Source organism: Ammospiza caudacuta, chromosome 6 (assembly GCF_027887145.1).
Source record: "Ammospiza caudacuta isolate bAmmCau1 chromosome 6, bAmmCau1.pri, whole genome shotgun sequence".
Classification (NCBI taxonomy): Eukaryota; Metazoa; Chordata; class Aves; order Passeriformes; family Passerellidae; genus Ammospiza; species Ammospiza caudacuta.
The window spans coordinates 11,692,100-11,719,769 of record NC_080598.1 but is presented as its reverse complement, the minus strand read 5'-3'; the positions used below and the strand labels follow the sequence as shown (position 1 = coordinate 11,719,769).

General features: G+C 43.7%; 2 protein-coding genes across 2 annotated transcripts; both read left to right on the top strand.

Moving 5' to 3' along the window:
• The first annotated feature begins 308 nt into the window (after nucleotides 1-308).
• On the top strand, nucleotides 309-7,311 carry LMO2 (LIM domain only 2). Its single transcript, XM_058807056.1, has 4 exons — nucleotides 309-521; nucleotides 622-799; nucleotides 3,355-3,570; nucleotides 6,368-7,311. Exons 1-4 carry the CDS (start codon nucleotides 515-517, stop codon nucleotides 6,585-6,587), a joined length of 621 nt encoding a protein of 206 aa, XP_058663039.1. The 5' UTR covers nucleotides 309-514; the 3' UTR covers nucleotides 6,588-7,311.
• An 8,146-nt stretch (nucleotides 7,312-15,457) lies between these two features.
• FBXO3 (F-box protein 3) lies at nucleotides 15,458-27,375 on the top strand. The gene is made up of 11 exons (XM_058806676.1): nucleotides 15,458-15,602; nucleotides 17,502-17,591; nucleotides 18,035-18,198; nucleotides 19,749-19,863; nucleotides 21,803-22,007; nucleotides 22,260-22,305; nucleotides 23,393-23,477; nucleotides 24,128-24,250; nucleotides 24,644-24,759; nucleotides 25,095-25,285; nucleotides 26,342-27,375. The coding sequence occupies exons 1-10, from the start codon at nucleotides 15,493-15,495 to the stop codon at nucleotides 25,280-25,282; spliced, it is 1,242 nt and encodes a 413-aa protein (XP_058662659.1). The 5' UTR covers nucleotides 15,458-15,492; the 3' UTR covers nucleotides 25,283-25,285; nucleotides 26,342-27,375.
• The last annotated feature ends 295 nt before the right edge of the window (nucleotides 27,376-27,670 follow it).

Here is a 27,670-nt window from a genome sequence, read left to right as displayed (position 1 = left end):
ACCAGGCGCTTATTTTTTTTCCAGCTCTCGGGATCATTCTCAGGTCGCCCACCTGCCTGCGCATAGAGACAGCGTTAGTAGGGGAATAATAATAATAACGTGAGAGCGCCTCGGCAGCCCCCAGCCCTGGCTCTGGGGAGCCCCGCTCTGTCTCTTTAAGGAACCCAGCGAGTCGTGATGCTGCTGTTTGTATTGCCGAATCCCCAGGAGTGCAGTTAAGAAACGGGCAGCTGTCTCTTTAAGTGTGATTTCCTTCTATTGTATTTGAATCGTGATCAGGAAAAAGGAAATGAAACCAGAGAGCCGGGGCTGAGCCACGGAGTAATAATAATCGCGGGGATGCGGCCGCCGCCGCTCTCGGCGCTGCCGCCCGGGCGCGGAGCGTGTGCGGAGCTGCCCGCGCGGAGCCGCTGAGCGCGGAGGAGCCGCGGTGGCGGCCGCGCCCGCCGCCCCCCGCCCGCCGCGGGAGCGGGAGCGGCCCCGCCGTGCGGGGCGCGGGGGGAGCGCGGCGGGGATGGGAGGTCAGCGGGGCCGGGGGGGCCGTGCGGGGCCGGGGGGGGCCGCGCGGGGCCGGAGCGCAGCCCCAGCCCCCGCGTGTGTCTCTGTGTCTCGGTGCTGCAGGAGGAAATGCTGTGAATGTCATCGCGGGGCGGCGGGGCAGCGCGGCTGGCGACAAGGCTCCGCGAGCAGACAGCCTCTGCGGGGGCGGCGGGGGCAGAGCCCACCACCGGCACGCCACAAAGGAACCGGCCCTGCCAATGTCATCGGCCATCGAGAGGAAAAGCCTCGATCCTTCCGAGTAAGTGCGCGCTTTCTCCGCCCGGTGCCCCGCTCGCCATCGTCCCCGGGCGCCTCCCGGTGCCGCCCGTCCTCCCCGACGGAGCCGCCGCCGGCATTGTGTGCCCGGCAGCCCCGGAGGGCTTCGGCGGCAGCCTCGCCGCTCCCACCGCGCTCCCCCGCCCCGGACACCGGGCTGCCCCGGCCCCGCGGGCTGGCGGTGTGCGGGAGCCTGGGGAGAGCCCCCCGAGTTGTGGGAAGGAGCAGCCGGGAGCAGAGAGGCGCAATTCCCCCGGGCAGGGCATCTCCCACTCGCTCATCCCGCCGCGAGAGACAGAGCATCCCGCTTCCCGAGCTTGCAGGTTTTCCATGCCGAGGGACCCTCTCCGCCCCGTCCCCGATCTGCCCGAGCCGCTGCAGCCCATCAGTGAAAGGTCAGGGCTGTTAGCTGCGGGTGCCCAACTTCCACGTTTTCGTAATGCAACTTCCAAAAGCTCGTAGAAAGCTTGGTGGGGGCTGGGTGTTCTGCTAAGAGCATGTAGACAGACTTGATGGACGGGATGTAGGAGATGAGAATTTCCCTCCCTGGGCTTCCGTGTCCAGATCCAGGCTTTCTCCCGGGCTCTGCTCCCGCTGTCCCATCCCTGCTGCACACCAGGGATGGTAACCCAGCACAGACCCAGGGCCACTTCAGCCCTGAACGGGCTAATTAACTGCACTTAGGCTTGTCTGGGATCGCGGTAAAAGAGAAGAAAAAATGAAATAAATTATAAAATCTCCGTTTCCAGATAACGCTTAAAACATCTCTCTCAGTAAATTGAGTCATTCGTGGTTTGTTTCCTGTCAGATACTAAAAATGCCATCGCTTGGAGCCCGGAACGAGCACATGGGAACTGCTGCTGCTTTTGGGGGTTAAATCACTTCATTCCATGATGTTTTACGTTACATTTTCCTCTATGCTGTTTTTTTTTTTAAGAAACACTAATCCCAGCTCCTAATGATGTCCAGCTTTCATCTACAAAGTTTTTTTTAATCTTTATTTATTTACCTGCCTTGTGTTCTGGTGGCTTAAGTGCTGGCTTAGGAATGGGTGGACATCAAAAGCCTAATGCGTTAACCAGGAATGCTGCTCTGCATAAACATCCGTTGGGATGTTCCCGAGTCAGGGCTCTCAGAGAAACCTGGCTTGGGACTCCCAAACACCCCTCAGATGAAACATTTCGGGGTACACTCCAAAGTTTCAAAAAATGGATAATGAAGGATAATGACGTGTGCTTCCTTCTACTGGAAAGCTCTCAGAAGTTGTCAGCGTGGAGCCCACGTGTTAGGAAAGGGAGCATGCGGCCCAAAAAGAAAAATTTGGAAAAAGCAGGGCCTAATCATGTGTTCCCCATGATTTTAATGAAAACTCACAGGATGGTGAGCTGGCAGGAGAGGGGTGTTACGACATAGCTTGCAGGGCACAGCAGTTTAAACTTAGAAGGGAGAAACCAGAGCAGAACAGAACCAGATAATATCTCAGGGCTCAGCTTGCCTAAATAAAAACTGCAGGATCACTTTCTCAGCCCAGAAGTTTTTGACCAGAGGTCGTTCCTCCCTGCTGAAGAAAGTAATTTTTGCCCAGAAAACTGCTGATCCAGTAAATAAGCAGGAGCAATACAATTTTTTTCCTGTTGCCTGCTGGAAACTGGGAGCAGAGCTTCTTCATCAGTGCAGGTCTCCTCTGCCCCCAGCAGCCCAGGGGAGGACAGACCAATGACAGCAGCAAATTGCTCAGGGACTCTGTGCTGGAGCACTAATCCAATAAAATGAAAAAATTTAGGGTCCACTCTACTAGCCACAGGTTTGAAATGAAGCAAGTGCTTAAGGGATAGATCCAGTAGATTGTTTTATTTACCTCTCTGGCATTTAGGTGAATCCCAGAACATTACAAAACAGAGTTCAGGCACTGATCTTTTAAATTTTTTGCTCTTTTTCTTTTTTTTTTTTTTAAGTTGTGAAATTACCCTAAAAGACACAGAAATACTTAGAAGAAAATTCTCACTTTTTTTACCAGAATTATCCTAGCTCTCCAAACTTTTTAGGAAAAGGAACAAAATAGGTGCTTAAAGAGTCAGTGCTAATATCACAATAAAGATTTGTGCCTCCTTTCACTCATGGATGTGTAAATCCCAGATAATTGGGGTATGTTGGCATAAACCCATCCCAGGGGATTCATGTCCTCGGCTAAGGGAAAAAGAAGTCCTGCAGCAACATGAGGTAAAATGCTGGCTTTATTAAAATCAGCAGTGAGACTTAAACCAGTCGGGCAACACAATCAGCGGTAGTGTTTATCCATTTTGTGCTGTTCTGACAAGTGACACTGTCAAATTTAGTCTCCAAATTTCCATTTCCCAATGGAAAGTGTGAAATCCCTTGGGTGCCTTTCTTAGTCCTTCTGAAAACGAGCAATAACGGGGACACCACCCTCCCTGTCCGAACCTGTCTGAGCTTGGGACTCGTTTTGCTTTTCCTCCTCCTCGCGTGGACGCTCTGGGAGTGGGTTCCCCTCAGCCCAGGTGTGTGTCACCCCCTCAGGGAGCCGGTGGATGAGGTGCTGCAGATCCCCCCGTCGCTGCTGACATGCGGGGGGTGCCAGCAGAACATCGGGGACCGCTATTTCCTCAAGGCCATCGACCAGTACTGGCACGAGGACTGCCTCAGCTGCGACCTGTGCGGCTGCCGCCTCGGCGAGGTGGGCCGGCGCCTCTACTACAAGCTGGGCAGGAAGCTCTGCAGGAGGGACTACCTCAGGTAGGCATCCCACTGCTCCTCACACCCTTCCTGCCTCCTTCCCGTTTTACTGAGCACAGCTGGGATTGAGGAATTCCTTTGGAATGGCTCTCGGAGCCTGGCAGCGTCTGCAAGCTCAGGTTTGCAGTATGGGCTCCTGTCCTAGAATGCCTGGAATATTTGGTCTGGAAAGGGACATTTCAGCTCCTCTCCTTTCAGCCCCTGCCACAGGCAGAGACACCTTCCACTAGGACAGGTTGTTCCAATTCCCCTCCAACCTGGCCTTCCAGGGATGGGGCATCCACAGCTTCTCTGGGCACCCTGTGCCAGGGCCTCACCTCAGGAAAAATTCCTTCCCAATATTCCAGCTAAACACACCCTCTGTCACTTTAAAGCCATTCCCCTTGTCCCATTCCTCCATCCCTTGTCCAAAGTCTGTCTCCAACTCTCCTGGAACCCCTTAAAGCACCGGAAGGGGCTCTAAGGTCTCCCCAGAACCTTCTCCAGAGTGCATAGCCCCAGCTCCCTCAGCCTGTCCTCATATTTTTGGGATTCATATGCAGATGCTTTTAGTATTGCTGGGATTCTTCAGTAAGTTATAGATAAAGCTAGAGATTATCTGTGTTGCTTAGATAAACAACACAGAGTTGTTTATAGATAAATCTTTTAAAGTTTGGGGGGAAAAAAGCATTTTTAATGGAAGAGAAAGCAGTGCTACACACTGTGGAAAAACCAGAATTACTTGATAATGTGAAGAATACAGAAAGAACTCCCAGGACTAGGAGTTGTTGGCATCTGTCATTCTGCACACGTCTAACCCCACAGCTCCAGGTGAAGGGTCAGTGTGGCATTCTGGCAAGCAGAAATTGGGAAAAGGGGCTGAATTCCAGCAATCTCCCACTAAGCTGGCAATGAACAGGTTCCCCTGAATGGTTTTAAGGAGTTTTCTGCTTCTCCCAGAATTGTCTTGGAGCTTAAAGGTGTTTATGCCCAGGTAAGAGGTGAAAGATCATTTAGGGTTTGGCATTCTTAAGCCTGGTGCTGAATAAGCAAGAATTTGCGCATTTTGCAGAATCAGATCCTACAAATACGCTTGTTATGGGTGTTTTCATCAATAACTCTCTGCCTGCCTGCTTTGCCCAAATTTGTAAGTAAAGGATTAATTGGAGACTAAGATATTTCACAAAAAATTGACAACAAATGATCTTTACATTCTTGATTAAAATGTATTGATCTTTGCTGTGCTGGTTGTGTTCCATTTCTTCTAATGGATTCCTAATGTGTCAGGAGGTTTGTGGAACAGAATAATGATATTTGGTATATTTCCAGCTTTTTTACTGAAGGCTAATTTACCTGCCAATAAAAGTGAAACCAAAATCTCAGTGGACTTCCTAATTATGCTGTCCCTGGGCTTTGCTGATGGAATTTTGCTGAGCAGAAATTAAGGACTGAGTTCTGCTAATGGGACCACTTGTAAATCCAGCAGTGATCCGGTGTTAATTACACTTCCCAGATACTTTTCATCTTAAAATGGAAGCAACAGGAAGTATGGCAATACAATTAATGCATTTTCTTGCAGTGCAATCCAACGTTTTTATTTATTTAATAATGCAATAGATATCGTCCCTCATTAATGAAAAATTTGGCAACCTTTTTGTAACCTTAGCGTTACTTTCAATGGGCAGAAGTAAACACTGACATCTCCTGGTAGACAAAAGGAATGATATTCTTTCTCCTTAAATGTCTCTTAATTTACCAGACATCTTTTTTCCAGTTCAGAAGATGATTTAAATCAGGCACAGCACATGCAGGAGATGTGCAGGAGGTGGAAAAACTCCTTCCAGAATTAGTATGGAAGTTTGGAAGTCAAACTCAATGAATACATCACTTGTAACATTTGTCCCTTTTAAAAATAAAATAATCAATATAGTCATGCTTCTTTATTACTGATTTGACTTAAACTCTGCAGGGCATTCATTAGAGTCTCCTTTTTATAGACAATGTCATGAGGACCTCAGCAGTGTTTCTCCACATGGATTACAGAGCAGTCCACAGCATGAAACTGTCTCATAGCTATCTAGGAGGTCTCTGAATGTGTCCTTCAGGAGTGACTTCAGGACCAGGAGTGTCTTCATGGATATAGAAATGCTTGAAAGAATTTCCAATGTGGAGACACAGACAAAAGGCAGGAGAGCCTCAGACCATGGCTTATCCCAACTCCTTGCTGTAAATTATAGGGCAACAGTTTAAGAAAGGCAAAAATTATGAGCAAAAGGTAATTTCTGTGGATCACAGAAGTGGAAGTGTTAATATGGCACAACTTCATGCAGTGTTCTGGGAAACCTTTGCTCCTCCAATTCAGAATAAGGTCAGAGAAGCCAATTCTATTGATAGATTTGAGTAGATTTAGTTTGGATATTAAGGAAGAAATTCTTCCCTGGGAGGGTGCTGAGGCCCTGGCACAAGTTGCCCAGAGAAGCTGTGGCTGCCCCATCCCTGGAAATGTCCAAGGCCAGGTTGGATGGGGCTTGGAGCAACGTGTGCTAGTGGAAGGTGTCCCTGCCCATGGCAGGGGGTGGCACAGGATGGACTTTAAATTTCCTTCCAACGCAACCCATTCTGTGATTTTATCCAAGCTGAAAACCTTGGATTTTCTGTTTCAATTTTTGGTGTTGCAAAGTTTCCAGCTCTTCTGGGCAGTTTCCCACGCGACCTCTCTCTAAGTCAGCACTTGTCCTAATGGATCAGGGGTGTTTGCCTGGTTTTGACTGGTTTTGCCCAGCCAGGGAGCCGTGCTGACTCTGTGCTGTCGCTGCAGGCTCTTTGGCCAGGACGGGCTGTGCGCCTCCTGCGAGAAGCGGATCCGCGCCTACGAGATGACCATGCGGGTGAAGGACAAGGTCTATCACCTCGAGTGCTTCAAGTGTGCCGCCTGCCAGAAGCACTTCTGCGTGGGGGACAGGTACCTGCTCATCAACTCGGACATCGTCTGCGAGCAGGACATCTACGAGTGGACTAAGATCAACGGCATGATCTAGCACGGACGCGCCTGGCGCTCTGGGACAGACACCTCCCGGGCCCGGCTGCAGCCAGGAGATCTTCCCTTGGGCTGTGGGCTTTGGAACGGGGGGGAACGCCACGGTCAGCCCTCGGCAGGCAGCACTACCTAGAATGTAAACTACACCCAGGTGAAGGAGGGAGAGCAAAGCAATAGTAGCTAGACTGACTCGTGTTCGCAGCACGGACAGTAACTGACACCAGCTGGCAGCTGGGGACAGACACAGCACCACAACCCATCCTCCCAACTGGAGCAGAGTAGGGACTTCTGTAAAGACATGTTATGACGTTGTCACCTGCAGACTAGGATTGTGCAATTCAGTTTTCTTTCTGTCTTGTTTTCATTGCTGAGTTTAGATGACAAGCTCCCACAGTAGGCGTGACGAAGGAAGGAAAGAGCCATCCCTCACGTGGTCATTCCATATGGCCTCACACTTTGGGTGGGAGTTATTTTTGCATGGATTTTTTCTTTTTCCTTTGAGAATGAACAGTGCATCCTCTAGTCCCAAACTCTTCTTTTAAAAAACCCTGCTGAATAGTTGCTTTCGGGCACTGCTGTCTCAAGATGAGATGTTCCCCAGATCATTTCTATACAAATATAAATCTAAAGAGTTGTTCAACTATTTTATTAACTTAGATTATATCAATAAAATATTTGTTGTGTGTAGTAAGACTCTGCAGCTTTAATAAAAATAATGAAAGATTTGAGTGTTGTTCTTTCTTTTTTCTTTTTTTTTTTTTTTTTAATTGTGCTGGATTTTTTTTGTTTATATCATTAATTTTATTTTTTGGTAGCTGGGTTTCTACTCTTTGCCTACAGCTGGATCCACTTCAGGTTTTGTTTCAAAGCACAAATGTGAGAACACCGAGGGTTCAGTAAATCTTGTGCTCTTCATGCTAAGAAATAGGAGAAATCAGTGTTGTGTGTCACCAAGGCTCTTTGGTGTTTATGAGGATGTTTTGAGGCTGGTTCTGGGTGTTTTGCAACAGATTGCATCTATCCGATCTTGGAATCATGTAAAATTTGGGTCTTTTAGAAAGGTAGCTCTTCCAGATTTTGCTCTGGATTAGGGAAGCCAGGATAATATCATGAGAGCCAATAAACCTATTTAGAAAGAATTAATTTCAGTCATTTTTAAGGTCCCTTCCAACTCAAACCATTCCATGATTCTATGATATATTCTCTCCAACTTATTTTTCCTGAGGTGAATAGTCTTAAGTTTCTTCTTGCCTGAAAGCTGTTTCATGCCTCTGATAAACTCCTATTTCTCATCTCTGATTTTCTTTCTGAGAGTGGGACTACAACTCAAGTTGTGCTGAAAGGCACTAAAAATTAAAGCTTTTCCCACAACTGAGCAAGTCTGGCACCCACCCAGAAGGTGCTTGGCAGGTCCATTCACTCCATCACTACTGACACATCAGGAAAAGCAGCTTCAACCTGTGGAAATCCTCTTGACTGTTCTCAATAAACTCATCACCCAGGGGATGTGCCAGCCCCTGATCAGTGACAACCTTCTGCATTTTACAATGCATATTCTGAGAGCTCTTTTCTGGCTTTTGCTGTCACAAGGAGAGTTGGGAGCAAACCCTTTAAATCTTGTTATCAGTGAAACTGGAAACTGCACCTAATGAGAACAACTTGGACAGTATAGTTTGAGGGCGCTGATATTTAGCTATTTTCCGGTGATGTGCTGACCTCTGGAGGCCACAGGCGGATTATAATTATAATTATAATTATTAGCCTGAATTCCTGCCAGCAGAGGAAAGGAAAGGCAAGGAAAATACAGCTATCAGCTCTCTTCATTGACAGTGGCTCCTTGCAAACATTCTGTCCAGCAAGAAACAGTGCCTAAAGTCATGAATGAGCTCATTTACAAAGCTTGGTGGGTGTAGCCAGGATGCTGAGGCAGGGGAGAGGTGCACAATGGTTCTCCAGGTCGTGTCACACATACACAGAGTGTGAGCCATAACAGGCCTGATTTTCATTATTTCACCTCACAGAACCTTTGACTGAAAAAATTGAGGGCAAGAGGCCTCATTTACATCTGGGCTGAGATCAGGAAAGAGTGTTAATAGCTCAGGGAGACCTTGTAGATTTGCACAAAGTAGACCAAGACCTGTGTTTTGTTCTCACGTCAGAAAGTGACTTTTGGCCAGGTAGTTCAATATTTTGCTTCTCATTTACCCACTCATAGAATGGAGATGTTCTCACTTAGTCCATAAAAGTTTCTAATGCGAACACACTCATTATTTTGTGTAAGGTCTAGTTTACACAGGGAAATATATTTTTTAGACCTAAATGTATGTATTTGTAAAGGAAGGGTCCTTTACATATTTTTTTTAAATTACCACCAGTGTTGGGTATAATTTTTTATAAGACCACCAGGTTTATTTAGTCCATGTAACTTCAGAAAGAGCTTAAACTGAAAGTGGCAGAAGAGCCTCCACCTGAGCAGTAGTATTGGTCTCCCCAAATAACGATACCAATCTGTTGCTGGACTTTTCCATAACAAATTCCCAATGCTTGCTCTCTGAGTCTAGGAGAAGAGAGAGCAGATTTCTCTTGGAATTAGTATAAGCAACACTTTACCTCATCTCCATTATGTTCCTTACAGTAAGGACTCTCTGCTGCAAAAACAAGAAAATAAAATGTTCCAAAAACAACAGCAAAAAGGAAAGCAGGGCTGATTTAAAATCTTAAGCAAAGAGCACAAAAATCTGAATATGACTTCATCACTGATACTCAAAGGCGACGTCCTTTCTGCGTTTCCGCTATCAGCAGTATTTTAAAAGGCGTATCATCCGTCAAGATTCCCCTTCTTTGTCCCCATTATTCAGTGTCATGGCAGGAAGATGAGAGCATTACCATCGATATCACTTTTTTAATTCCCTGCCCTTGAATAAGGGCAATAAGAGCCCTGCATAATAGAGTTTTCAGTGGAGAGAGTAAATGGGAATCTCTTGTTAATTCAATCCAGGATCCAGAAGCCATCTCTCCCTTCTCTTTTCTCAAGGTAATACTCTGCCTCCAATTGTCATTATAGCCGAGAATGAAATTATTTGAATTCTGGACACATCAGCACAAAACCCAAGACTCCCTGCCAATTTCGTTGCCTGCTTGGAAGAGAACATCAGAGAGCATCACTCATTTATACGACTGCCAGCCTGAGACTGTAAATTCAGAAAACAAGGAGGCCTCAGGTGCTGCACTTTAACGGGTCCTTCTGCTCCTGAATCACCCCCACCTCACACACAAGGTAACATTTCATCTCTGAAAGGCAAAGCTTTTAAGCATCTGCCAGAGCACACGCTCTGTACGACATGAATGTGAATTGAAAATGAGACTATTAAGTTTATTAATTGGTATCAGTGACTTAAGGCTTTGAAGGAGATTCATGGCACTCGGGAAAATAATCTATAAAGATTTTTGTTGCCCTAAAAAGACACTGCAGCATCAGCTTATTTCACTTGCAGCAGGTTCATCTCTTTTATGGAGCACATACTGCACTGGAGGCAAAGGGAAATTTAATGGACACTGGAAAAATTATCTATTCCTCTGTCCCACAACAACTTAAAAAAGCATAAGAAGACAGAACTGAGAGATTGAGATATGCTATCAAAAACATTTAAGGCACTATAATTAAATTAAGATTCAGAAGTCTGTCAGTGAGATGAAGATTAAACTGGCAGAAAGTTGAACCGTGTTTGAAGCAAGTTGTTCCCTCCTGCTGAGGGTTGCTTTGTACCAGGCTAATGAGAAGGCACATCTCAGAAAGGTTCTAACAAAGCAGCAGATCACTGATGGTAATTAATCAACGTGGTTTGCAGGAGAATACACCATGTGCCATTTTCAAGTGCCTCACAAGCATTAATTAATGCATTATTGTATGTCTGGCTCCTGTTTTAAGCCACAAGCCCTGCCCCATAGCAGGCTGTGCATGACAATTTTTGATTTTTTAAAGAGGTTTCAGTGAAGAGATGCTTCTTTTTTTAATGAAAAATTGAGCGCACCTTTTGCTAAGTGCTCCATGATTACCTCTGCTCTGTATCTGGCATATTCTGGTTACATTTACAGCTTGGCATAAGGCAGCAAAGCCTGGGAATGGACTGAAAGAAGGTTGATTCCCATGGAGGTGCTGAACTGGAGGAGAGGCAACAAGGAATGTTGTAACAGGAAGCGACTAGGGTGATGGAAATCTGTTGCTCTGCAGTGTTGAGAGAGAAATAACTTTTGAAAGCTGTGACCCAAGAGAAATAACTCCTTCTGTAGTGCAGTAGCTCTGTACCACCTACTTTTCATGTGATTCCTGAGATGTTTCCTCTTCAGGGCTGTGACTTGGGCTGGTTGGTAAAAATTCATAGGGTTTTGGTTTTCTCCTCTCCCCAGATGTGTCTTGCATCTCATCTCAGACAACTTTACCAATGAGTTTCATAACAGTTCTGATCTGGTTTTGAGATACAGAAATGCTTTACCTATTTATTTTAAAGAAACACAATAAAAGTGAAATTCTCCTTCAATAAGGCACATAGCCTTCAGTCTGGCATCGTGACAGCTCCCCAAACCAGCGCTTATCATGTTGCTATCTCACTAAAAAGATCCAAGACCTGCAATTATCAACCTAAAGATGCTTTGCAACACCGGGAAACTCCTGGTGGGCTCTAAGATAAGGCCCCACCACGTGGTGGCTGTGATTTTCTGCAGCCCATGGCTGTGATGAACAGTGATGCAGCCGCCCTGGAATTCCTGGAGTTGGCCCAGCAGCGAGCGTGACCCTCCATGCAGGAGAAGCGTGCTGTCCAGCTGATAAGGGAGCGTGCATCAGCAAACGCCGCTTGTTTATCCCGTAACAACCGCTCTGGAGGAGTGCAAGCAGAAAGAGGCCGGGTCTGCGCTGCACAGATAAGAGCTCTGACCAAAAGGACGACCAAAGGTCGCACCAGGCCTCCTGGAAACTCCCAAAGAGAAGCTTTCAGTGGGAATGGATGACTAAGGGAATTGCAAAGGGCTTCTGGAGGCTTTTATCTGTGTGTTACCTCTCCAAATGCAGCTCAGCACTTCAGTCAGTTGTTGTTGCATGCTCTGATGAATGTGCTCTGGCTCGAGGAGTCAGTAGCCAAAATCCCCACACTGTAGCCATGACCGAATGCCTGTCTCATTAACAATCTCAGCTAATGACCTAAGAACAGTGTGTGCAGCTGGAAAGTGAGCTGCTATCTGGGTCATGCACATGTGGGGTTTTTTCAGGTCAGGAAAGGCTCAATAGCAGTTTTCTATAGGGATGCCTCATTCTTCTCTATGTTCCTCAGGTAAAGGAAGATCTCCTGAGCTCCCACACAAAGCAAGCAGGTCTTGGCACTTTCCATGGGATCATGAAATATTCCTGCAGCCCCTTTCAGTGGGGTCTTTCACACATCCCTTAGGCCATGAACCACATCATGGACTGGGAATCACACACAGTGAAACCACTGGAATTGTGTGAAATTAGAAATACTCCTGAGGCAAGAAGCATGCCTTTCTATGCCATCCATGCTCTCTAAAGTAAATAAACTTTACTTTTCATACATTCCCAGGTAATGTTTCCATTTGTAGTAGTATCTTTTATTTGATTTATGTGAGAGGATTATATGAATTGAAAACCAACTTGGAGCTAAGCTAGGCTGTGAAAGAATAAAACTTGGCTATGGTTTGTGTCAACATGGAATCTTTGATCTGAGGAAAAAAGAGCAGTCTATCAACATTGCTCTCCAAGTGGGATTCCAAGCTCTCCAAACATACATTAATATTTCAAACCCGTTTTGGAGCTAAGAATCTGAGACAAAAAGATTTGCTAATACCCAAAGGCAAGCCTGAAGCCACCTTGATGCAGAGTTTTTGATAACCTCAGGCAACTGATGCAGGCAAAAGCATCCATGTGGCAGATGGTCCAGAAGGAAGAAAGCTTGGAGTAGACTCCAGTTGCTTTGTAAGCACCAGATGAAGTCCATTGATTGATTCTTGGAGTTTCCCCCTGTAGGGGGATAGAATATAAGTAAATAAAGGTAGTATAGAAAGTAATCTTGCCCCCTAAAGACTTGCAGCTGGGTTAATTATTAAAGATTAAGAGCAGGCCTGATTTTAACAGGCCACAGCTGTAGCTGATAATAACAGTGTTATAAAAGAGTGGGTTGGTTGGTTGAGGGTTCTGGAGTCAGTTGGTTACTGCAAGAAGAAGGGTGAGTTAGTGCTTGGAGGAGCTGCCTATGAGAAACATCAAGGAGGTACAAAACTCTAGCAATGTGGAACCTTTGCAATATAACGACAACATCCCTTGACTTCATTTGACTGTGGAGTTGCCAAGGCGAATTTACCACTGTGTGAGGTTTGGGAGGGTTTTGTTGGTTTATCCTGGGTGTATGTGGCTGTAACAAGGCAGGGATTTTTTCAGCTGTGGTTTCATTGTGTCAGAAGGCAGCTTGAAGCTGCACTCTATCAGAGATACCATTTGTTACTAAAATGTCCAACAAGCTCCCATGCAATACCTAGTTTATTCATGTAGACATTTCCGTGAAGTTCTGGCTCTGCTCCCTCCCTGTCATCTCTCACATCTCATCTGAGATTCACTCTTGTGAAGCCTGAAGATGTGATTTGTTATCAGTTCATATGTAAATCTCCCTCTGTTCAAAGGCCTGCTGAACTGTCTTTATGTTTGTGTGGTTCACTGGAGTCACCTCAGGATCATACAGCTCTCATTCTGAATTCTCCTACCCTGCTCCTTCTAGGCTCTTTATTACAGTCACTCTTTGTGTTCTGGTTAATTTCACATGATCAGATTTCCAAGCCAAGGTCACTGCCTGGCTATTTCTGTGAAGCCCTGACCTTATTGCATCTTTGCTACAGCAAAGAACAAACCCAGTAAGCACAGCATAATAACAACACAAATTTTCTGGACCTCAGCTTCTTTCTTGCTACCAATTCCCCAAGCTGCCTCCTCCCCTCAAAGTCTCAGTTTTGCCCACCTATTATTGTCCATTTAGAGCACTAAAAAGCTGCTCTTGTGAAGAGCAGGCTATTCCCCAAAACTTTAGCACATTAGCTGAATTTCCAGACATGCTCAGCACTCGGTGAAGATCCCCAGTGTGTCATTTCATTAGATTTTCAAGAAGTAAAAAGAAATGAAGGATGATAAAAGCCTCAACATCTCTCACAGATTAAACACTGGACATGCAGAGCAATCTGAGCAGTTTCCAGCCTGATGAGTACCTCTGATCTATTTGGCCATTTGGGCTCCATGGCCAGTCATCATGGAAGAAAAATTAGGCTCCATTATTGAAGTGGAAAAGAACTTTTATGTCTAGGCTGAGCTAGGAAAATTCCATGATAGCTTACTGGTGTCACAGTTTCTGCAGCTGTCAGTTACTTGATGGAGGATGCAAAGGCTGCTGTAGGTAAAACATTGAAATACTACAATTTCAAATGGGTTTATGTTGGCTTTTGGTTCTGTTTGGTTTTGATTGGTTGCTTGCTTTTTGTTTTTTTTTTTCCTTCAGTCTCAGCAACAGATATTTCTGTTTTACTATGTTTTTGTTTAAATAATGGTTAGGACATCTATTGCCAGCCTTTTCTGCACTTGAGGAGCCTCTAGCCTGACCAGGGGTGATAATCAATTTTTAGAACTAATTCCTATAGATCCTCCACCTCCATCTTCGCCACTGCCTAAGCCCTTGAGCAACAGCTTGGATCTATGCAAGTGCTAGAAGCAAAACTCTCCAGGCTTTTGGCAAAACCTGAAAGACATAAAGAATGATGGACCTTCTCTTGGCTCTGCATTATTAGATTTTTATGGGCCACAAACTCAAGGACAAACACAAGTAATATCATTTTATTTGCGTTTCAAATATACTTTTGCTATTGTGTTTTCTTCTCTACAGGAAACTTTGCAATTATAGAAATTATAAAGGACAAAAATCTCCCCAACAGCTAGCAATAGTGTAGTCATAAAACCACCCCCTTGTTCCTTTCATGTTCTTATTTGAGCAGTGTTGCTAGGACAATGAATTATTTCATGAAAATCCTACTGATACCTGAAAAAGAAGAGAGAAAAGAAAATAATTTCTAGCATAAAATCATGCTGAAGAAATAACTCCTTCTTTCAAATAAGAATATTTAACTCACTAAAGGTGAGGGGCATTAAAAGAGTAGCGTCTATTGCTTGTGCAGCTGTTGCACATTGAGTGTTCTTTTCCTATAAAACGTGATCCTGAACATGCAACATTTTTTTGCTTTGTTTTGATGATATTCAACTCAGTAAGATTTATTTTCCCAGTCTTGCTCACTTATTATTGTCCATTTAGATCATTAAGAAGCTAATCTTTTGAAAAGCAGGCCATTCCCTGACCAAAACCCCTTGGCACATAAATTGAATTTCAGGAGACCCAGGACCGAGTTCTGAGGGCAAAATTCTGAGGGCCGTGTTCTCAATTTTAAGGACTGAGTTCTGAGGGCAGAGAGATGAGTTCTGGTTCAGGGTGTTGAAGGCTGAGTGAGGAGTTCTGAGGGCTGAATTCGGGAGTTCTTGAGGGTTGATTTCAGAGTTTGAGGGCTGAGCTCTTGAGGGCAGATTTGGGAGTTCTGAGGGCTGAATTCAGAGTTTTGAGCGCTGAGTTCCGAAGGCAGATTTGTCAGCTCTGAGGGCACATTTGGCAGCTCCGAGAGCACATTTGGCACTTCTGAGGGCAGATTTGGGAGCTCCGAGGGCTCATTTGGCACTTCGGAGGGCTGATTTCCCAGCTCAGAGGGCTGATTTGCCAGCTCCGAGGACGCCGCGGAGCCGCCGCCCCCGGGAGGCGCTGCTCGGGCGGCGCGGAGCGCGGCGTGATGGGCGGCGCGTCCCGAGGACGTCTCGCAAGATGGCGGCGCCCCCGGACATGGAGCTCTCCCCGAGCCTGAGCCTGGAGCTGCTCCCCACCGACCCGCTGCTGCTCATCCTCAGCTTCCTCGACTACCGGGATCTGGTGAGGTACGGGCAGCCCGTGGGGATGGCATGGGCGGCCCGGGGGCATGGCAGGGGCGCGGCGGGCGGAGCTCCCCGGGCTGTGCGGGGAAAGGGCTTGCCTGCCTCTGGAGGAAGCGCTGAGGGGAGGACACGGTCTGAGCACCTTTCCCTTCCAGCAGCACCGGGCTTTCTCCTCTTTTACCGTCATCTTTCTAACAAAATGAAATGTTCCCTCCTACTGAGAAGGTGCTGAGGCCCTGGCACAGGCTGCCCAGGGAAGCTGTGGCTGCCCCATGCCTGGAAGTGTCCAAGGCCAGGTTGGACGGGGTTTGGAGCAGCCCGGGATAGTGGAAAGTGTCGCTGCCTATGATAGGAGAACTTAATGATCTATAAGGTCCCTTCCAACCCAAACCATTCAATGAATCTGTTTCTCTCTCCTCATTATGTGTTTGTACCTAAAGGAAGCAGTAAGTAAATTTGGGAAATCAGTATTTCCCCGAAGCTTGTGTTTCAACGGGCCAACAAAGGGTGGTCTTGCTGCTAGTAAATGTATTCTACGGTTTGAGGAAAACCAAACGAAATGAAACAGGGTGACTTTTCAAGGGAAAAAAAAAACTTGGATGAAAGTGGCAGGTGCCTCTTGGGCTGAAGGGTTATGAATCATGTGGAGATGAAGTGTGGTTTTGGGTAAAACCTCAGCAGGCAGGTGCAAGGTTTGGCAGTGATTGAAATCACAGTGTTTAATCAAATAGTGAGGAATAAGCATAAGAAGAAAACAGAGTATTACCAGAAATGTGGGAATTTTGGTTTTTTATTACCCCTAATAAATATTAGTCAAGAATGACAAGGATATCAGGGAGAATTCTGTTAGGATATCAGCAAAAAAGACATTAAGCATAGACAAAAATGATAACAGTTGTTACGGTGGCCCTTAGATATTTGATCACATGCCAACTTCTCCATTGTTTGTGTAATTAGTGAGAATGGCTTGAATTTCACTTTTATCATGTTTGAAGTCCCATGTTTCTGTGGTGCTGTGACTTACTCCCTTCCAGAAATTACAGGCTTGGTTGATAAACACCAGTACAATAGATTTCTGCAAGGGCTTTTTTCCATTGGGATATTTCAGTTCCCCACCCCTAAAAATATAAAAAATCCCCATGTCGCCATGTCATGAAATTTTTGCACAGCCAGGTGTGAATTGAATGTGTTGGTGGGGATGTGGATGGAAGGGGTGATGTCAGGGAATATGGGAGAATCACTTTGTTGAGGTTGATTTTGAGATACTAATACAATTCCAGTTTAGTTTATAAAACCCCCAAAAGCAATAACTGGGACCTTGTTTGGTGTCCTCATTTGGGGTTAATGACAGTCTTTGAAACACACACCCGGCACTGTAGAACAAGCTACCAGAGGAAGTGATGTTGCCACATCTGAACTGATGGTGTCTTTTGGAGACTTTCTTCAAAGTTTGTTATTTAAACAATTTAAAGAGGAAAGTAAGTTTGTAATACTCAAACTGCACATGGTTTCTGTAGCTTACTGTGGAAAAGATGGGGCAGAGCCTGACCATCCAGATAAAAAGGGATTTAAATCATAGCATCTTGTGCTACTGGAATGCTTTCCACTGGTGGAGTGGAGTCATGCTGGAATCGTTCAGGCACTGTTTACTCTGGTGTAGGTCTGCAGGGTGACCTGCTTTACAAAAGTACTTAATTGCTGCCAGTTCTTTAAGTGTGTGGAAAAGTAGTTCATGACTTACACAACTGTGATGAAGAGCTTTAACCATTGTAAGCACAGCTCTTAAAGGACAGCCAAATCATTTTCAAACTCTGCATTTTTTCTATGAGAATGTGATGCGTGATACAGCATTTCTGCCTGTTTGTTTTGCTGCAATCACATTTAATGATTTTATATTTATAGTTGCTGCTATTTGAATAGAAGATTAAATCAGCTATCAAGCCATGACCCACTGTGGAAAAGACACTGCAAAAAATACTGGCTCATTTCAGAGTAAGTGGGATTGTTTTAAGCTTTTTTTTCCTATGACAATAAATTTCTAAAAGATGTTCAGCTGATTTTCAGTCCATCTTACACCCAGCTCATACTCTCAGCTTCTGCATAGCTGAGAAAAGCTGAGTAATGAAGGATGTGAATTAGCTTTTCACCAGCTCTGAGGTTCACTACCAGACAGAGCTCTGTTCAGAAGGCACTCTGTGTGAGGGAGTATTGTTTCTAAATTTTCCCCTAAGTAGCCCAAATGTTTCCTAATTCTGTTCCAACTTGCTGTTGAATAGATGCTGGAATTAATTGAGTTTGTGTAGCTTTACATGGCACAGAGTGTTCCTGGGTTAATGTTATGCATCCCGTTCCTGCCAAGTAACAAATACCAACTCCTTGGGTTTAGAAGTCTCTTCAAGCTGCCATTTGAACACATTTTCTCCATGTGCCCTCAGGGAGGAAAAAAGCAGACGGAACCAGAGCTGGAGAGCCATCTTCATCAGCACCTACTCTGATTTGGGAAGGTACATCCACTACTATGCCACGCTGAAAAAGGCCTGGGATGACCTGGAGCAGTACCTGGGGCAGTGGTGCCCGCGCATGATCAGCTCTCTGAAAGGTACCTGGCACACCTGGCAGTAGCTTGGTTCACCCAGCCCTGCCTGTTATTAGGCCTCATGCTGCTTTCATGCAAGGTGTGTGCTTTAATTAGCAGAGTCCTGAAAGTCAGGTAGATGTGCTCTCCCTTCCTTGCAAACCAGGCAGAGTCCTTGCCCAGTTCCTACTGATCCAAAGATTCTCTGAAATCAAGGTGATTTTTTTTCTAGTGACTGCTCTGTCTTTATCACACTTCTAGGCTGCTCTGTCCTATTGTTTGTTATTTTTTTAGTGTGGTAACTCCATTGCTTTGAGGACCTGCTCGTGGGATTTTATTTGTGAGGTTTTCATAAGAACTCATTAAAGCACTTCCACATGAAAGTAGATGTTCTAATCCGAAGCCAGACAAAAAGAATGTTGTTGAGTTTTATTTTTTTCTGTAGGTCTTACAGTGGCCCAGTGTTGGAACATTATTTTTTCCTTTCTGTTTTTACTCCCCTCCTAGATTCTGTTTTCAGTTTCAGTTTCTATTTTAATCCTTGAAGTACTTCCTGTGTTCTAGGTCGTAAATCACAGCTACAGTGAGTTTTGGCTTTTCTGGTATAGGGGACAAAAAAGCTTTTACATTTTCAACTGCATTTCAGTTTTCTGTATGAAGCTGACTTTTAAACCATGATGTCTAATTTAACCTGATCTGTGAAATTAAGAGACAAATGATCTCTTAAGAGACAATATTAAGAGACAGATTATCTCCTTCCCATTTAAATTTTGTATTTTCTTGGTTTGCTTGGATAGTGCTGGATCCTTACATTTTGCTAAGTATTTTTCAAGACAGAATGTGATGCTTTTATTTATGTATGGAAAAACAAAAACAAATTTCAAATTACCAATTTCCACTCTTACATAATGATGGCAGGTTTTGGATAAAATTTAGGCCTTTTTCATATCATTTGTAAGGGATACTGTTTCCATGAGTTATGTCCTGTTAATGAAACAGATAATGATTATGAAAAGGGCTTTAAGAAAATGGGTTGGATCAGACCAATTTTTGCTGGAAGTGAGGGTGTTGGAACGCCCCTGAAGTGCATGTGGAAATGTAAGAATAGTTCTTCTCCACCCCTTTGTGTTATTGACTTGAAAATCCCCCTTTTACAACCCATTTATTGCTTCAGATTCCAGGTGAATGGGGGCTGCAGCCAGCATTTGTGTCACTGATGGAAGTGGAAACTGAAAGAAGCAACCCTTAGGGTGATGGAAGAGTGAAGTCAATAGAGATTGAGAGCTGTAACTGGGACTCAGTTGTGGCAGTGTTGTGAGGGAAAGGTTCATTCCATTAATAAACATTTGCTGCTTTCAGGCCTGTGGAGGTTGCACTGCACTGAGATTGGTGCTGTATTAAATAATCAATTAGAGTCATCACTTTCCTTTCACATCTATGCAATACTCACTGTGTACCACCCAGCACACAGTGAAACCACCAGATACTGACTTGAGTCCACACTGGTTGGATGAGGGCATTTACAGATTCCATGCTTTGTGTTTGAAATGCCTGCACCATCCTTTGTTTTCCAGAGAGTGTGAGGGAGGAGGATCTGGATGCTGTGGAGGCACAAATCCGCTGCAAGCTCCCTGATGACTATCGGTGCTCCTTCCGTATCCATAATGGGCAGAAGTTGGTTGTTCCAGGGTAAGGACTGAAACTACTTACCAAGTATTAATTCCTTTTGTATTTCTTAGACACTTCACTTATTAAAAGGTGAAATGTCCCCAGAACAGGATAAATGAAGCATTTAAATGTATTGTGACTGAGTCACTGCTTAAGTGACACTTCCAGAATTGGCTGTCTTCTAATCTTGGAAGTAATTGGAAGCCCAGTGTGGTTTTCTAATTGCTCAAATTATTTTTCCACTTCCCCTTTTCCTAATGAGAACCCTTGTCAGTTTTTTGCAACAACTCTAAACTTCCAGCTGTTAGACTTTTAATCATAGCACTGCAAGTTGCTCCCCTGAAGTTTGGCTTTGTATTACAGAAATAAATTAGCCCCTTGCACTCTTTAATCTTCATTCTTTAGTAATTATTTTATTCTTTAAAATGGTTAGGGAATGACTTGAAACCAGTTAGTCATATTAAGGTAGAATCAAATTTTCAGTTCTGCAAATTAAGTTTCCTCAGTAGAAGATTTTAATATTTTATGCAGTTTCTACAGTGACAAACTCCTTTTTACATTAAGGTTAGAAGGCTGATGACCAAAGTTTCTGGTATTTCTGCTGTAGAAAAATTAGGTGCTTGAAGCACCTGATGAAGTGCTGCAAACAGAAGCAAAAGATGGAAAACTGCAGCAAATCTTTGCAATGTCTGTAGGGAGGAGTGCACAAATACTGCTCTGCTGAAACCTTCACTCATAAAGAAGGTGCAGCTTTCTCCAATTTGAGTGTTTTATGTGCAGAAGGGATACAGGAAACTATTTTATGAAACCATAAGGATGATTTCTAGTTCTGTTTTCTAGAAGACACTTCAAAATTTTTTAGAGAGGAGATAGGTGCCCTAGTTCTGTAGATTTCAAATGGTGTTCCGCAGCCATTTGCACCCTCTCTTCCACTGTTTCACTCCCAAAAAGCCTCCACTGTAATGATGTGGCTATGGAGGGGCTGCAGGAGCAGACAGAAAGCTCTGGGGAAGTCTTCCAGCTTGGAGAAAGGTTTCCAGGGGAAGGTGTGGTCCCACGGGGGATGAATACTGGGAAGATGAGGGGTAGGCAGTGGAAGTTTGTGCAGCAGGTTGTTAGATCAGAAACAGAAACTATGTGGGACTTGTCCTTGTTAGGTGCTTCAGGTTTCTGTGTTGGCATGTTGGCACAGCTTCTGTAGAACATACTAATTCCAGGCCAGACTTCCTAAGGAGAAAGAGGAATGGAACCTGTTGCCCAGGATAGGATCAGCTTTTAGCATGCTGACATGTGGCAGCTTGCACCTGAGTCACTGCTTTCATAACAGCATCTGCAGGAATTTGCATCTCATTTGCCTTTCCCTGGTGTTCCCAGCTGGGAGTGTGGGTGTGGAATGTACACTCAGGTTTGGCTGATGTGAACTAATAACCTGGTGCAGCATGTGGATGTTCAACTTGGATTTCTGTGATGGTGTTTGCAGGGGTCCCAGGATGAGGGAGGAGATGAGAATGTTGACTCCATGTTTTAGAAGGCTTGATTTATTATTTTATGATATATATTATATTAAAACTATACTAAAAGAACAGAAGAAAGGGTTTCATCAGAAGGCTGGCTAAGAATAGAAAAGGAGTGATAACAAAGGCTTGTGACTGACCGAGACAGTCTGTACAGCTGGGCTGTGATTGGCCATTAATTAGAAACAACCACATGAGACCAATCACAGCTGCACCTGTTGCATTCCACAGCAGCAGATAATCATTGTTTACATTTTGTTCCTGAGGCCTCTCAGCTTCTCAGGAGAAAAAACCCTAAGGAAGGGATTTTTCAGAAGATATCATGGCTACAGATTTCAGCTCAGTCTCATATCCATCCAGAGCATTGAAAGAAGCAGTTTCCAAAAGATGACCAGGCAGCTTTGCCTTGTGAGTGATGTTGGTGTTCCCTGTTTCTGCTGTTGCAGGCTGATGGGCAGCATGGCCCTGTCCAACCACTACCGCTCCGAGGACCTGCTGGACATCGACACGGCGGCCGGGGGCTTCCAGCAGAGGCTGGGGCTCAAGCAGTGCCTGCCCCTGACCTTCTGCATCCACACTGGCCTCAGCCAGTACATGGCCCTGGAGAGCGTGGAGGGACGCAACAAATACGAGATCTTCTACCAGTGCCCAGTAAGGAAGATGTGTTTGTGTTCCCACAGTACCTCTGTGCTGATTGGTAGTGCAGGAGCCTTGTGGGAAGTTGAAGCTGTAAATTCTGTGGTCATGGGAGCACTGTGAGTTTTACATGTCTGAGGATCTGACTGGGACTACAGTGATGTGTCAAGACTTCAGGTTTAGTGAGGATAGGGAAAGTGATATTTAAATTGTAACCTTGAAAGTCCAATGCTCTCTAATATGTCCTTAACCTTCTTTCCCTTTTAGGAGCAAATGGCTCGCAATCCATCTACTATTGTTATGTTCATTACAGGTAACACTTCAGATTAAATATTCAAAATAAAATAGTCAGTGTGGGATCATCCAACATATTTAGAAATGTTCCACTTGGCTTAATCTTGGTTTACCATGGGGTGGAGGGGAAATTCCATGCACAGCATTTCTCTTAGCATTTTAAAGGTGGCAGGTAAATAGATTCACTTCCTCCTTTCAGAGCTTTATACAAGGTTTACTTTATACACAGTATACTTTATACAAGGTTTGCATTTTGTGGATTAGTGATAGAAAGGAGAATAATAAACTTGGAGTCCCTTAGCATTCCAAAAGATCAAAGGGGACAGCACACACAGCTCATGCTCTAAGGAAGAAGGGGTAAGTACACTTAATCTAGCAGGAGTGGGAGTACTTGATAACACGTCAGGGAAGGCAAGGATAATAATTTCTTGGTAGCTCAGCTTCAATCCAGTTTTGAATCAGTAATATTGACAAACAGTTGAACTCTCTGCTTTTCTATTGAACTGTATATTGCAATGCTTGGAAGATTTATGGCTGAGAAATTCTTGTGCAGAAAGCTGGCCTGTAAAACTCTTCTTTGAGAATTAAATGTGACAGCTTGAGAGTGTGCTTAGCAATCAAGCTGTTCCATAATAATGGCTGTGGGTGTGTGAAAAGCTGCTCTCAGACAATGGCTACAAGTGTACAAAATCCCAGAATGGCATACAGCCTTAGTCTTCTGAGCTTGTAGAGGAGTGCAGAGTGTATCTCTGATTTATCCCTCTTTTAAAGGTGAGGAAATGCTGCAGTATTCCTTAGAAGGTTTCCATATGGAATCCAAGTGATGAGACCCTGATTATGATGTTAAATACTTAGTGAAGAGATTCTTTGTTGGCTGTGTCATTTCTGGAGGGTGCACCCTGAACTCTTCAGTTCTTAATTGGTTTCTCCAAATGATCCTTGTTGGTAGAATGATCTGGAATATTGACTGAGTCATCTCAATAAGCCTGAGAGTTTTTAATAAAAATAATCAAAGCTTTAAACTTTTTCCTTGAAGTATTCACTGTAAATGTGCTTAGTGGTAAATTTGCCCATCCTTAGGAATGTTTTCCTTCCTTGCCATCTAGGTACATCTTACTTGGAATGGTTTACATCTTATGTAAACAAAGTTGTCACTGGAGGTTATCCTATCATCAGAGACCAGATTTTCAGGTATTGTGACTGGGATTTGTAACCTCAGTGCCAGGTTTTGGTGCTGCTTCTCTGCATGTTTACCTCTCCCCAAGTAGTTTCAGGTATCTGATACAAAAACTGGTGGTGGGGAGAGGAGAAAGCCCGTGAAACTACTGAAAATGAACATGTAAATCAGAATGCTTAAAGCAACTTTATTTTTTTTAACCAGAATCTTCAGATTGCATTAATGGGACCAGAATTTTGCATTATAAGTTACCTGAAGTTTAGCAAACAACATGATATTTATTCTGTGTGCCATGAGTGTGGTTTTGCTGCAGGACTGTTCAGAGTTACTAAAAAAACAAATGTTTCAGCTAATTGGTCTCTTGAATATGTAAATGAGCAGGACTTGTTCTGGTGTTTGAATCTTCATGCACTTGCAATTTCTTCTAAATACAATCAAGAACTTTAATTCTGTCAAACTGGAATGCTGTAGAACCAAGTCCTTGGATCTGTAAATAAATTTGCTGCTAGAGTTTCTGGGTTGTTTTCTTTTTATAATGACACATCCCTATTTAAAGAAATGTTTTTATTAATATTAATTATTAATAATGAACCACTTTTTGTGTTTAGTTTTGTGTATTGAGTGTGCAGAGCTGTCTGCAGAGTTAATGCTCTCCTCTCTGCAGGTATGTGCATGATAAAGATTGTGTTGCTACCACAGAAGATATCACTGTGTCTGTGTCCACCTCTTTTCTACCTGAACTCAGCTCTGTACATCCACCACATTATTTCTTCACTTACAGAATCAGGTAAAAATAACTGAATTTATTCTTACAATGCAAGGTAGACCTGTGGGATGTTCAAAACAAATTTATGCACAGCATTCACAAATGTCCTGAAATGAACAGGAGGTGCACAATATGCTGTACTTTTCAATAAAATAATCCTGATCATTACTTGGTCAGGTACACAAAGTACCAGTCAAATTGGTAATTGCTAAAATACAGTAATGGGTAGGGGAAAGCAGTTGCAAGCAGCTCTTGTGATTTAGAAAAGGGTAAAAGATACTGAAGCATGGAGATGGATCCTGCCAACTGATTTGGGCCATTTTAGTGGGTGTTTTCTTTTCCCAGTCTGCTTGGTGATCCCAAGGGCACTAAAACATTTCTTGAAAGGACTGTGTTATGTTCTTTGGCTTCTAGAATTGAAATGTCCAAAGATGCCCTTCCTGAGAATGCCTGCCAGCTGGAGAGTCGATACTGGAGAATAACAAATGCCAAAGGTGATGTGGAAGAAGTTCAAGGTCCTGGAGTAGTTGGTAAGTGAAAAATTACTGGAGAGAGTATTTAATGTTCTTGTTATTAAAATTCTGTTATTGCCTGTTTGTTGGGTTGTGGGCTTTGTATCAAAGTCAGAGAAAAAGAGATGTGTCCCTCTGTTTTGGCTTTCAAGTTTGTAAGGGGTATCTGAACATCCTTCTGCTTAACCCTCTCCAGTTTTTGTAATATCACTAATTGCTGAGCATCAGTTTATGCATCCACTGGAATACAAAGTGATCTGCCTGAGTCTGTTGTGGAGTGCAACTCTTTAGCAACTGCTAAATGTTAGCTCTCCATCAGTCCTTACCATTGTGATGTGATATTTTACCCACAGGAGAGTTCCCAGTTATCAGCCCAGGGAAGGTCTACGAGTACACCAGCTGTACCACGTTTACCACAACCTCTGGATACATGGAGGGCTACTACACTTTCCACTGCCTCTACAACAAGGACAGATTCTTTAATGTCACAATCCCTAGGTTTCATATGGTGTGTCCAGCATTCAAGGTGTCCACAGCATGAATGGTAAGCAGAGATGCAGTTGGGTAAAACAAACCCCAAAATGATAAAAATTACAATTACAGTGCTGAATAGTGTTTGTGTTGCTGATTCCATACAAAACATTCCCCACGATTCAGAGCTCCTCACTGGTGCCTGCAAGCATGGCATTGCATGAACTGCTTGGGTTTCAGAGCTCCCTCCTTGGTGGGAGCACACTCATTAATTGCAGCCATAATAATGTAGCTCTCTATTCAGACATGCTCTAGTTAATGACAGTTTAAAAACTGTAGAGCCTATGATGTGCATTAGTTCTTGCTGAAAGTGCATTTTATGAAGTCACTTAATGACTTTGCAAATCACCAAGATACTTCAATTGCTGTTAATTGCAATGTAGTTTTAGTTTGGAGATTGTGGGTTAATTATATAATTTCTCCTTTTTCTTTGACATATTTAGAGAAGAGCTCTTGATTTATTTTATCCCCAGCATTAGTGCAAGCACTGAGGAGCTGTGAGCTTTCCTCAGGAGCAAGCAGCTGCTTGCACACTGTGACAGGTTTATCCCAGGATTTCAGACACTCATTCCCAGTGGCTCTAATAGTAGGTGCCAGCAGATGTCGTGCTTCTAACAGAAAATGACAGCTCTTGCTCACATTTTTGGGAATTGTAACTGCCTTCCTAACTTCCTTCCCTTCAGTAGATTGGGAAAGTAATTTGCTGTTCTCTGTTGCTCCACTCCTATTTTAAAAGTAGTCATGACCCTTTTCTTTTTAAGTTACTTTAGTAAAAGACAGCCTAAACCACCAAGAAAATGGGTGCAGCTGAGCTACTGAACTGTGGCTTTACATAATTTAGGTATGGAATATTGAAACCCAGTGGATCCTTAGGGAGTGAAAGGTCAAGTAGTTTAGCAAAATGACCTCTGTTGCAAATTAACCTTGGTTTTAGGACATAGATCACAATGTCTGCTTCAGCTAATGGGTGTGATAATGCAGCCCAGATTTTTCTAGGCAATTGTTAGTGCTTTCTTAAAATTAACCTGAAGGGAAGATTTTATTTAACCCTGAGTGTGTTTTGTATCAGGCAGCAAATCCCAGTGAATCTGCAGTGGATGAAGATGAAGATTCCACAGGCATTGATGACTCCTGAGATCCACATACAGTGTTGGACATTCCTGTACCCTCTGGATACTGCCATTGGGATTTCTGCCCAAACAGTTTGTGTAAGCTGGACTCTTCAGGGCTAGTGCATAGGAATATCTCTGACTGTTGTAAATGAACTCTGTTGCACATCAGGGCAACTAGCATGAATGTTGGTGCCAGTTCTCATATTCATTAAGAGTATAACTTCTATTTCCTTGGTTTGGAAGTGGGGGAAGAGGAAGGTGTTTGGGCTTTGTTTACTTTTTCTGAAGTGTGAAACAGCTTGATAGTCCAAGGTACTCATATCTCACATTTTTAAAATATTGCCTTCTTATGATCATACTGCAAATATGGTGTAGGGATTTGGTTTGTACAAAGCATTAGAAGGGTGTATCCTGTTGTCCTTTCTCGTGAGTTTCTGCTCTGGATAACTGCTGCTAAGAATGAAACCTGCAGTTTGGTCTGAATATCCCATTTGGGTGAGATTAGGTGCTGTTATGCTATTTTTTTTTATTAACATAGTAATAGCAAAAAATTCTGGTCATCAAAATGTATAAATTAGGAGTGAAACTGGCCTTATTTATAGACAATCTATTTGTCAGTTGGATTTTATGCTAAGTGACTCTGACTGGAGAATGCCTCTGGGAATGTAGTGTCCATGCATAATCTGCCACTCGTTAAGTAAGGAATTTCTCAGTGACTACAGAGTATGGATTTGTAAATATGTTTTGAGTTTTTTTTTCTGTTACATGATGTTTGCTGTTGTCATAGGTGACAAATTTATGTTATGTATCATGTTTTCCTGAGCCCTGGATGAATTTTTGTAACTCAATAAAAAAGAAAAAAATAAATAGGAGGCTGGCAGAACAGCAGATGGCTAGAAGATTTATATTTAAAGAAGTATCTGTTTGCTTTATCTTTTTTTGTTTCTGTTGTCATTAATAAACAACTGCCTCTTTTGTTCTCAAGTGCTAAGTGGGACTGTTTTTGCCAAAACTTGAGCAATAATTTTGTGACTAGCACTGGTGTAGTCAGTTCTTTCTTTTGACAACCATATATTGTAGGTTTATGAGTAGACTGGTATATTGTGGTTCCAACTCAAATTTTCCATTATTGACTAATTTCCAGATTTCTCTTTTTTTTGCAAGTCCAGGTATTGGATTCTTCATGTGCTCAGAGCTTTTCCTGATGCATTTTCCACAGTGGCACACGGTGGAAAAACAAATATTGAGTCTGATCCCTACAACAACAGTCATTAGGTGAAACATCT

Excerpts from the sequence above, each read along its gene's own strand:
- FBXO3 (XM_058806676.1), top strand. The coding sequence starts at position 15,493 with ATGGCGGCGCCCCCGGACATGGAGCTCTCCCCGAGCCTGAGCCTGGAG. Across the intron at positions 18,199-19,748 it reads CATGATCAGCTCTCTGAAAG|AGAGTGTGAGGGAGGAGGAT; the intron begins GTACCTGGCACA and ends TTTGTTTTCCAG. Across the intron at positions 23,478-24,127 it reads ATCAGAGACCAGATTTTCAG|GTATGTGCATGATAAAGATT; the intron begins GTATTGTGACTG and ends TCCTCTCTGCAG.
- LMO2 (XM_058807056.1), top strand. Across the intron at positions 800-3,354 it reads AAAAGCCTCGATCCTTCCGA|GGAGCCGGTGGATGAGGTGC; the intron begins GTAAGTGCGCGC and ends TCACCCCCTCAG. Across the intron at positions 3,571-6,367 it reads TGCAGGAGGGACTACCTCAG|GCTCTTTGGCCAGGACGGGC; the intron begins GTAGGCATCCCA and ends CTGTCGCTGCAG.